General features: G+C 36.5%; 2 protein-coding genes across 4 annotated transcripts in view; one reads left to right on the top strand and one right to left on the bottom strand.

The window, feature by feature from the left end:
• CCPG1 (cell cycle progression 1) overlaps positions 1 to 6,975 on the bottom strand; it is a 37,748-nt gene extending 30,773 nt beyond the window's left edge. For 2 of the 3 annotated variants that reach the window (XM_012728628.1, XM_004687769.2), the window contains exon 1: positions 6,856 to 6,975. The gene's annotated coding sequence lies outside the window, so the exon portion shown is untranslated. The remainder of the gene's footprint in view (positions 1 to 6,855) is intronic. The other variant, XM_012728626.1, reaches the window with a different exon arrangement.
• A 205-nt stretch (positions 6,976 to 7,180) lies between these two features.
• LOC105853990 (chromosome unknown open reading frame, human C15orf65) lies at positions 7,181 to 12,074 on the top strand. The gene is made up of 2 exons (XM_012728630.1): positions 7,181 to 7,453; positions 11,585 to 12,074. Exons 1-2 carry the CDS (start codon positions 7,436 to 7,438, stop codon positions 11,930 to 11,932), a joined length of 366 nt encoding a protein of 121 aa, XP_012584084.1. The 5' UTR covers positions 7,181 to 7,435; the 3' UTR covers positions 11,933 to 12,074.

The following is a 12,074-nucleotide window of genomic DNA, read 5'->3' as shown; positions in this document are numbered from 1 at the left end:
CTCCGGGGCAGGCGGGAATCGAACTCATGCGGAAGTGGCTTTAGCTTCTTAGTGCTGTGCTTTAACCCGCTGCGCCACCAGGGAGGGCCTAAACTTGATAAATTTGATGTTATAAAAATATTTTTGATCTGCCTCCTTGTGAAAGATTAGCACTATTAATAAAGCTTCAGATGACTTTAAGAGTGGCTGGTAAAACTATGGCTCAAAGATATAAATATACAAACTTTGACTACAAAAGGACTCAAAACAAGAAGGAAACTAGTGTTATAATCCTGGAGTAATGATCATCTTTTAGTAAACTTTACATAAAATTCAAAAATTGCCAAGAAAAATTTACTACATAAAAGACACTTGTTTGCCAAAACTCACTATAAATAAGTATGAATGATACACAGGGCACCTATCTGTGACATTCAGGACAGAGTTTTCAAAACTAAACCAATAAGAAAAATATTTTTAAATGAATAGAAAATTTAGCAAGGAACATAAACAATTTATAGAAGACATAAAAATGGATGATAAACAGGAAATTATTTTTAACATCACTACCAAAGATATACAAAAAGAAACAAGATTACTTTAATGCCTATCACCAATAGACAAAGATTAAACAGCTTAATAGGTTTGAAAATTTGGGAAAGTGGCCCTAAAGTAGAAATATATATTGCTATTGTCCTTTGAATCCTTTTGTAGTAATTATCAAAATTTTACAAACACCCAATTTATTAATTCCATTTCATTCCCCATCCATTTCATACTCTCTTAAGCATGAAAATATATATTCATATGTATAAGAATGGTTGAATGAAACAATTTTTATTATAAAATTAGAAAGTAAAAAATGTCTACCAACAGTAAATTTATTAAAATGTATGTACTATCTGTAATTAACTCAGTCATTAAGAAACACAAAATACATCAACATGTCTTGATATGTACTATCAGTAATATAATGAAAAACGCAAGTCAAAAAATAACGTGTACATAAAAAACATGTACAAAAAATTACATTAACCTACATGGAACATATTAAAATTTTAAAGAGCAGCTTTGAAATCTAAAAAATTAATATTAGATAAAATGTGTCTGCAAAATTTTCAATGAGTATTTATTACTTTTAAAAACAGCAGGAAAAAATAAACCTTGTTTAAAATAAAAAAAGCCAATTATAAGTAAATGACTCATACAAATCTAATCACCTTCTGGACGACCAGTTTTTTCAAAGCAATTGAAAAGAATTGGGAGAGATGCATAAATATTTATCATCTAAGATATCAGAAGTTTCTTGTGGAAAACTAACACTAGCGAAAAGACAGCATTACACAGGCTGGCTCTCGAATACACAGCACAATGTCATCAAGACATTGGTCCTATGGCTACCCTACCACTTGTATATTCATTATGTAAGTGGATTCAAATAAAACCATAGTTAGAAAACAGAATCACTTCATTCAAATGGAGTGGACTTTCACTTAGACACTGAAGCTATAAGGATAAATAAAACTTGAACAAAAGTAGTAATACCACTTTTTCCAAGCCCTGAAAGAGGCAGCAATATTCTCCCAAAGAGCAAATTAACCTTTTGATCTAGAACAAATTTTGCAGAAGTGAGTCAATGCACACTTTACAAGTTTTCCTTCTATGATGTAACATCCCTCAAATTGAGAAACAATAGCCACCATTAATATATTTGAATACAGAAGTATGCCCTTTATGCCTCAATCTAAAAGAAGCCATACCTTCAATAAAAATTTTTGAAATATACAATGTGAATTCAAAATTCGGGGGTGGGCGGAAGTGGGTTTAAAATATCTACTATCATGGAAATACTCCTTTCACCAGGTATTCTCATCCTGAGGAAAAAACCTGACTTTCTAGGATTGTTAAATCTTAATTTCAGAATGGCCAATAAGCCAACAAATATGTACACTTCAGTAGGCTCCATGCAGCCTCACTGGGCCACTGTAACCCGCTGAGAGCTCCCCCTTTTATAGATAATAAAGCTCCTGAGTTCTGGCTCTCTACTTGCTTTTATTCTCAAATTTTTTAATTAGTTTCACTTGTTAAAAATGTACTATTCGGCCCTCCCTGGTGGCGCAGCGGGTTAAAGCACTGCACTGAGAAACTAAAGCCACTTCCTCATGAGTTCGATTCCTGCCTGCCCCGGAGGTGACCACATGGCGTGGCAGACCTCTCCTGACCCGCCCGCTGCTCCCCTCAGCAGTGTACTTGTCGATCTGCCTGTTCTGCTCCCCACTCTGTGTGTGGTGAATCCTCTCACCCTCCGCATCTCTGGCCTGTACCCCAGTTCTGTATGAATAAATAAATAAATCTTTAAAAAAAAAAATGTACTATTCATATACTGACATTTTATATTTTAACTACTCTTCTCACAATAGGATAATTGGCCCCAATACTTTGCAACCGTCTTTTTATTTCTTATGGGGGGGCGGGAGGAACTAATAAAGTAAAAGACAAAGAGATTCTGTACATTTTATTGTTTTCCAGTTTTTAAACTTAGCATCCCATGTTACAGAATAATTAGATAAACATTCATTGTTAATTTCTAGCTGTTATAGTAGATAAAGTGTTGATATAAAGGTGTTATTTGCATAAACCAAATAACAGACATAAGCAGTCATTACCAAACCATGAAATAGCTATTTCTTTACCTTTTATTTTCATTTACTTTTATTTCCTGGCTGAAAAAAGAAACAAGAAGTTTTAAATGAAAACATTTATGGCCCAACAAAACTTAATACCTAACACCTAACAGCAGTTTCAGGCTCTCTCAAAACTAGTTTTAAGGCAATTTACCTGGAATTTTGAGGTCAATGCTAATGAGATAATCTGCACAAGATGCCTCCTTCCTTATCCAGAAAGTTGGGGTTGCTTGTTTGTTTGGAGGTGGACAGAGGATGAGTGATCATCTTTCTCCTCTTTTACTAATAATCTTGTCTTTATGACTTTATATAAAACCGTTCTTTTTGGTAGATAAGATGCTACCTGTTTGGTTAATCATTGGTTAAATCCAATTAGCTCTCTTAATTTACTCAGCTGCATTTTGTTATAACAATTCTGAAAATGTCAGTCTAACTTGAAATCAGTATCAGGGATTAGATGCTATAATAAGCAGGGTTAATTTTCCCCGAAGGTGTATAAACTCTAAACTGTTTTTGAAGAAAATCCAATGCTTACAAAAGCAATGGACCACTTAAAGAATGTAAGCTATTATATCCAATGTAATCTCACTGTTCATGACATCAACTTAAAATACCACTTTAGAACATAAAAAAATAAGTGGTGATGTATATCTGAAGAAATGCAAACATATTCTCCTTATTACAGTGCCAATGGTATCTCAATTTAAAAAATAAATCTAGAGACCAAGTGAATAAAATATTTACCTTAAAAAAATTTAGACATCCACTTCCTCCTGTTAAGGACAACTGATGGTCTTCCTTATACGTTAGATGTACAATTAAAACATATCAAAACCAAAATTAAAAACCCAAACAATAGAGTACACTACAGTTTTCAGCACATCTAATATTGTAGTACAGTTCCAAGCCACAGTCAAGAAAGTGGCAGGTTTCCCTCAACCTAGAAACAGTCAGAAATATCTACCAAAAATTCAAATGAAGATCTCATTTTTCACTCCTCAAACTACCCAGTCAAAAAGTACATATTACATTGACACCACATCCTAAACATATAATTTGCTTTGTGTAACTATTAGTTATGCAAGCCAACAATACTTTGCATGAGGTAAATGACTCTACCACTTACAAAGTGATTATCATTTCCACATTTGATTTGAACTTCACAAATACCCTATGAATTAGGGCAACTGGCTATTACAATGTACAAATGGAAACAAAAGGTTAACACTTAAACTCAACATCATTAAACATTAAACATTCTGACTCCAATGCTCTTTTTACATTTCATCATCCCACCAAAATGATCCAGAAGGTTTAGGGTAATGATTTATGGACAGGTGCTAAAGAAAAATTAGATTTAACTTTCCACAAATAACAGAAGAAAATTTTCCTTCAGAAAATCCTACATGCCCCTGAGAGGTTTTCACACATTAAATGTCCTTTAAAAAATTTATTATTTTCAATCCTCCCCACATTATAAAGCTAAATTTCATCTTAACTCTCAAGTTGAGAGTATTTTTCTCAATTCTATCTGATGCACGATCTCATGATCTTTAAAACTAATTCATATTTTTTAACTGTTTTAATCTAGACAAAACTGCATTACAGCCAGGAAGAAAATTTTGAAAATGTAAGTTATCACTTATGACATGGCAACTTCCTCACCTTAACCACACACAAACACAAAAACAATTTGGTGTCTAGTAGTTCTGCATTGTTAGATGAGTCTGCATTTTCAGTTTTAAAGTACCCAAGGCTTAACATGCCTTATTATTTACATGTGCACAAATTTCTACTTCTTTGTTCTTAGCAGTTCATACCAAATTCTTACTCTTTAGCCTGAATATTGTTGTATACAATTACCAATTACAGAACCTAGACAACAGTACTATGGAACATACGAGTAAGACATACATATGAATTCGCGATCTTTCTTCTGTCCTGAAACAGACCCAAAATATATAACAAAATACTTGAGCCAACAAAGCACACCAAATATATAAAGTTAAAACACAGGAAATATTGAAACGAAATTGAAATCTGGGGGAGAGAAGCAAAGTTACAAAGACAATTTAAGATATGGATATTTTATTAAAAGATAACACATTTGGACTTAAGTCCCCATTTTTCAAGACTGCTAAGTATAAAAACGCACAGAACACTGGTACAGAATAACAATGTGGCCTTTCTTTAGGCCAGAAAAAACAATGTGGACTAAGTATGCTACTCACTCTTGCTTGCACATCATATCCATAATCAAAACCCATAACAAAAATGAGCATAATCCAAAATATCAGACATAGACGACACAGTGATTCAATATAAGTTTAAAGCACTTCACTTTATAATTGCTTAACAGCTCTATTTCCATTGGCAAATGTTTGTAAATAAAAAAATTTAAATCCACATATTTCCCATCAATAAGCCCCACGTTGTCAACTAAAGTTTACAGGAATAATCAAGCACTATCTTAACTGAGGAGAGGGTAAGTATTTTTGCTTGGTTTTACAGTGCAAAATGAAAAATAGATCAAAATAAGATGAGTTGTACAAATGCTAACAATTATTGTCATGTTTGTTTCTCCGTCCAAATATGTTTTTCTTTTCCCTTCCCCACAAATAACTTACATTTAAATTTGCTATTCATATAATCTGCGGATGAGGTAATGAGCTATGCCCATATGTTTTGGTGTTGGTGACAGTTTGCTTTTTAAAATAATTTTTAAAGAGTCTATGTAACTGGAATTGCTGCACCTGTATCCTTTATAAAAATTAAATGTCTTCTAAAGCAAATCTGAATAATCTCAAAATGTATAAAAACCCACTTCTAGTTACATCATCTAATCACTTTTATAACTGTAACTATCCTTTGAATCTTATTTGTACTAGATGTATATCACTTCTCGCTCTATAGTTTTAAAACTTGGCTTGCAAGATTTGCTTTCATGTTAAAATTTGTATTTTTCATACCCATTAATATTACAGGCCGCCTTTCATTAGCTTTTAAAATTAGAATCCCATTCTACGAATTAAAACTTTAAAAATTATGCATTAAAATATATCCTCTTAGTGGTGTGGTAACATACATCTAAATGGGTGTGAACCTATACTTCTAAATCAAATACAGTGTTGTAAACCAACGCTATTCGAAGAATAAAACAAACAAAAATTATAATAAAGTAAATAAAGCCCTCACTTTATACCTTCCACTTTAAGAACAGAGCTCAAAAAGGACTAATAAATCATTCACACTAGCATCCAAGAAGCGATAAATATCCCCTTGAGATATAAGGGGCCTAATAAGAAACAAACCTACAAAAGTAAGATGCACTAAAAGTGACATCTCAAGCACTATCCAGAACTAACCCGTGGAGGCAAATCTTAAAATTTGCAGTATTAAAGTAGTTACCTATTCGAGCTACGGGAGCTTCATTCCGTTTTTTAATAAAGTGTGGAGCAGTGCAAATTTCACCCAGTCAACAAAGTACCTTACTTAATTGGCCGAGTTCGTTAAAACTGGCACTCCCAATGGCAAAGAGCTGAATTCATTAAACAGATAAACACATAACGTGTCTAATGCACTGTTTCGGCAGCTGCTACCGAGGATTGGGAAGACCGACTTTAAAGGGGCAGAGATCGAAGGAGAAGGAATAAGAGAGGGAGAAGTATTAGTCATTATTTGCACGGAAAAAAAACTGGTGGGTATCTCAGCTGTATTTTAAAAAACATTTCTCTCTTCTATTCCTGGCATCACGGACCTCAAACGTCACCAAATGTGATGGGTCGGCTGAAAAAGCCGGCAAGATGACGCACACATCCTACCATATGGATTCTCATTTCATCAGAACTGAGAAGCCCTCCTCTCAATCCAGCCCAGAGACTGGAGAAGGGTCCGCCGCACGGTCAGCTCCCCTACAACCTGGCGCGCCGCTGGGTCTGCAGGCGGGGTTCGAAAGCTGAAGGACCGCGGGAGCCCACCGCTCAGGGGCCGGCTCCGGCAGCCGCCGCAGCCACTCGCGCTCTAAAAAGGCCCCCCCGTACGCCCGCACACTCCAGCTGCGGGGGGTCAGTCACCCCCGCTCCGAGGAGACCCCGCGACCGCCCCGCTGGGCAGATGAGACGGGAGTGCCAGCCAGGGCCCCGGCGAGCAGCCGCGACTCCTCTCCCGGGACCCAAACCCGCCCCAGCCGTACCTGAAGGGGCAGCGCCACCTCCGCCCGGCTGCGCTAGCTGTCGCGGCGGCGGCGGTCACAGCTCCAAGCGCAGTGACGCCTCTCATAAAAACAACCTGCTCACAAGCGTCCGCAGCTGGAGGCGGCGGCCGCCGGGGCGCCGCAGTGCATGCCGGGACTCGCAGTCCATCCGGCGCCTCATTCCCGGCAGTGGCTGGAGGAAGGACTACGACTCCCAAGTAGGAGAGCAGCCCGCCGCCGGAGGCTGTGGGAAGCAGGGGGCGGGACGCCGCGATCCTATCAACATCCGGGCCCCAGCGCTGGAGCGGCGCCGTGGTCGGTTGCTATGGAGACGGGCTGCTACAAGAACTTGAATGGCTTCGCGGTTTCACTCTGTGAAATTTCAATTGGAGGACCACTCCCTGGATTAGGTTGATTTCGTTTAGATACATTGATTCAGCCGACGGTTCACCTTCGCTTTGCTGCTTTAACTGACTGTGGTAAAAAGGGGGCGCTTCCCTGGGAGCTCGCGAGCCTTACTGCCATTCGCTGCAAGAAAAGACTGCTTTTACCGAAAAAATAAACAAGGAAGATATCAAGAATGACCGAGTGCGACTGGGTGGGTTTGGACAGAGGGTGGATGTTTTTGCATGTTGGTATTCTTTGCTATAAACTCGTGGTACCTTTTACTCTCACCCCATCCCCAAAACCACCTCTGTTTGGTTGCGCAGTTGTAAAGTGTGCATGCCTTAACACAGAATTGCCACTGAAGATATGAACATGTTTGGGAGGGGTCTGCAGCTCAGCCAATACAAGCTGCGGTGGTGGCTTTCAACTAGAAAAACGTACCTTGTTAAGTGTACATTTATTTACATTGTACCTTGTTTAAAAAGAGAATACGAGCTAAAAAGGGATTTGATAGCTTTTATCCTTAGTGTTGACTGAAACAGTAGAAAATTCAAGTTTCTCTGTCCCCCGATTGTGAACAAAAAAGATAAATAACAAGAATATTAAGACTAGTGGAACTGAACAGAGACAAAGAGTGACTCAAAATTGGACATCTTTGGTTTTGGTGTTGCTATATATTTAACAACTATAACACAACACTAAAGAAGAAAAAAGATTTCTTGATCTTATAATTACAGTTTCTGTAATGGGTATTTTTTATTATTGTGTGGTTTGTTTTTATTTATTTTTTTAGAAATATGTGTGATTAGTCTAAGTGGCCTGGCTTTCTCTATGGCAGCCTGAAAATTAGGAAGAAAGTTAATGCCGTTATTTATAGATTTTAATTCACAAAGGTACTTTCATGGGCTACTTCTTAGACTTAATTTAAAAATATTTACAGTTGTATTCACCTTTTTATCCTTGAGTAAATAACAGTTACTGACCAACTTTGTATAGATGGCAAGGAATTTAAATAACCTTTTATTATTCTTTGTATTAGGCTTATGTTTTGTTTTGTTAAGAAAACTGCAATGAGGGCCAATAAGTCCATATAAAATCTATGGGTATTTTGTTTCTAAATTGAGGAATACTTGTGAGTTACTGGCAGGCTAACCACTGAGGCAGACATTAACTTCCACATTGTATAGTACAAATTCTACTAACAAAATTTATCAGCTAATTTGTCTTATATCTAAACTGGATTTGGTTTTCTGTACTACATTTGGTCAAAGCCAATCAGAATTTTAGATCCAGTGGTAGAGGTAAATTTGAAAAGAGAATCCTATAAGAGATTGAGTTTAACCTAGGCAAACTGATTGACTGTCCAAAAAGTAAATAAAGTTGATCCTTCTCACAAGTCAAAGTACAGTCACCTTCTATCCTACCTCAGAAGCCTCCCCTAGGTTGAGAAAACTTAGATATTTTGAGAAAAACTAACATACAGAAATACCACTGGACTCTAGAAATGTATTATTATCCAAGTTAAAAGAAAGCTAAATGCTAACATTTGCAGCTTTTAACTCAAGATTTCAAAACAAGTATGTTTCTGAAATTAAGAATATTATCTTTGCTGACATTTTGGGTAAACCAGGAACTGAGTTGAGCTGAATTGTGCTAAAAAGGAACCGAACTAATCTGACCGAAATTTAAAACTCAAAAAGTCTTTGTCTTCCCTTAAGCCCAATACTACTGATCTGTGAACTTTTTTATCTCCACTTTAGAGTTGGAGAAAACAAGATTATATTCTTGCTAGTATAAAAGATTTAGAATTCTGGAAGGTTCTCGGCCTCAGGAATCTACTATAGAGTATTCAAAGAAAAAGATCATCAGTGCACATGAAAAATCTTCTTTTCTATTCAGTCAGAGTAACAATGAATTTACTTCATTATAAGGAAATTTCTGATCTGTAAGGACTTAGATCTTCACTACTCTGGAAACTGCTAAGATTTTGGTTTGGGTTTTAAGTATCAAAACGTTTTGCCTACCAGCAGCAAGGCCTCTGCCCTCCTCTGCACAGACCACCCTTTGCAAAGCAGCAGAGGCAGCTCTCCCTGAGCTGCCCATCTGTGACTATGCAGAACTCGCTTTTAGCAACCTGTTTCAGGGACAGTTCTTTTTGCCTATTTGTGTTTATGAAAGTGTCCTTTTATTTTTTTCCTCCCTTTTTATAATAAACCTGCCCCTTTCTTCATAACTTAAAAAAAAAGAAAGAGGCCCTCCCTGGTGGCGCAGCGGGTTAAAGCACAGCACTGAGAATCTAAAGCCGCTTCTGCATGAGTTCGAGCCCCGTCTGCCCCGGAGGTGACCACATATTGTGGCTGACCTCTCCTGACCCGCCCACTGCTCCCCTCAGCAGTGTACTTCGTCGATCTGCCTGTTCTGTTCCCCACTCTGTCTCTGGTGAAGCCTCTCACCGCCCCTGAGCTTCTGGCCTGTACCCCAGTTCTGTATGCACAAATAAATAAATCTTAAAAAAAAAAGAAAGAAAGAAACCTTTTGCCTAAATGGGCATCACAGAGTAAGATTTTATTAAGGGCCTTGTCATGAGTAAATATGCTGTCCTTTGTGCTTTACAAATGATTTAAAATCACTTCATTTCCTAGGACTACATTTGAAGAGCCTTTGTATATGAATCCTCAAATTAGTATACAGAACCATCTAATTCATCTCCTTTATATTTACATACAAGGCAACTGAATCCTTGTAAAATACAAACAAGTTTCCCAATTAGTCAGCTTGGCATATTGTTGCACAATCCATGCAAGTGTCATTATCTGTCATTCTTATAGGGCTCTATTACCCTCCTTTTCTTCATATCCTACACTCCTTAGCCTGCCACCAACCAGAGATCCTCTTTAACTATCCTCTTTCATAAAAAGTGTGTGGTTCAGTACTAACACGTGAGATCCAGGCATCAGCAGCATTAGTATGGCCTAATCACCTGGGAACTTGATAGACATATAGAATCTTGATGTTACAGACCTGAGTAGAAATCTGCGTTTTAATCAGATTCCTGGGTATTTCATATGCACATAAAAATAGAGAAAGCATTTAAAAATATGGAAAGCATTGCACTTGAGAACAACACTATCATGGAGAAAGGATTTCAGGTTTCAGCTACCTTTTCAGTGTTATTAGGTAGTTGAGTATTACTGTAACAGGGTGGTCTCTTACACTACCAAGATTTTTGTTTCTGATCAACAAGGTCAATGTGGTAAAATGTCTTCAAGAGAATAATTTCTTTCAGATATATTCAGAGGCTTCTACATCATATAGTATTTCTATGTTTAATTTTTTGAGGAAACTTCCCTTTAAAAAAATGGAGTAACCCCCACTCACACTTAATATCTCACCAAACAGCAGTTTCAACTTCTCCCAAAACTATTATCTTTTCAAATCAGAACTAGTGAAATAAATCTCATGATAAAACCTTCTTCTTGACCTTGGTACAAGGTCTTTGCCTAAAGTAGTCTTTTTTTCTTTTATTAATAACCTTGTCCTAACCTCTTTCTAATTGTAACAACTTTGTAAGGGTGAGTGGAGGATAAGAAAAATAAATAAAACCTTCAATTTGTGCAAGCCCCTTGCAGAGTCTTTCTGTTTGCTTGGTGCAGTGTTGCCAGCCAGATTTATGAATAAAACTAATTAGATCTCTAAATTTCGATAAATTTTGTTTTAACATTTTGTACTGTTTTCTATATTGGCTGTCTTAACACTGCACAGATACCTTTTCTCCACACCCTCACCAGCACTTGTTATCTCTGAATATATTTCTGATAACAGCTGTTTAAATTTGGATGATTTGATTTTAGTTCTTTGAGCACCTTCCCACACCTGAAGGTGACCTTTGAAAAAATGTCTATTCAGGTCTTCTACCTAGTTTTTAAACAATTATTTGAGATTTTGCTATTGAGTTCGTTAAATAAATTCGTTATATATTTTGAATAATTAATCCCTTATCAGATATATGGTTTGCAACATTTACTCCTATTTCATAGGTTATCCCTTTATTCTGTCGGTAGTTTCTTTTACCCTACTGGAACTTTTCAGTTACTGTAGTCCCAATTGTTTATTTATACTTTTGTTGCTTGTGCTTATTTTTTGCCAAGGCCAATATCAAGGAATTATATCCCTGTGCTGTTTTATTTTCTTAGGAGGTTTACAGTTTCAAGTCTTACATTTAAGCCTTGAATCCACTCTAAATTAATTTTGTGAGTGGTATGAGATGAGAGATTAGGCTAAGTAATTTATTTTTCAGAACTTTATAATTAAGAATGATTTTTATGTGTTTATTTTTTAACAGGACAAGAAAAATACTTCAGCTTCAAACTCAGACACAGAGATGAAACCTGAACAAACGACTCCTTGTGTGAACCCTGGCAACCCTGTGTTTTCATGTATGTTGGACCCAAAGACACTCAGTACAGCTACCTCACTATCTAAACCTAAGATGATTATGTATAAAACCAATTCAAGTAATTATGGTGAATTTTTACCTATTCCACAGTTTTTTCCCTGCAATTATACTCCAAAGGAACAAATATTTTCAAGCCATATCAGAGCCACTGGATTATATCAAAATAACACTCTAAATACTGCACCTGACAGAAGCAGAACACTTGATTTTCCCAATTTTCAGCATACCTTATGAAAATATATTCCTTTGTACATTTAACAGAAAATATAGCCATGAAAATGAATTTTAAATCTAGGCTATAATACCTAATTCAGAAAATAAAAGGAGTTGAAGTAATAAAAAAAAAAACCTTTAGGAAATAAAGTATTTCAACTGA

The sequence above is a fragment of the Condylura cristata genome, unplaced genomic scaffold, assembly GCF_000260355.1.
Source record: "Condylura cristata isolate star-nosed mole 26May11 unplaced genomic scaffold, ConCri1.0 scaffold00023, whole genome shotgun sequence".
Lineage (NCBI taxonomy): Eukaryota > Metazoa > Chordata > Mammalia > Eulipotyphla > Talpidae > Condylura > Condylura cristata.
The sequence above is the reverse complement of the archived record's forward strand: the minus strand, read 5'-3'. Positions and strand labels throughout refer to the sequence as shown.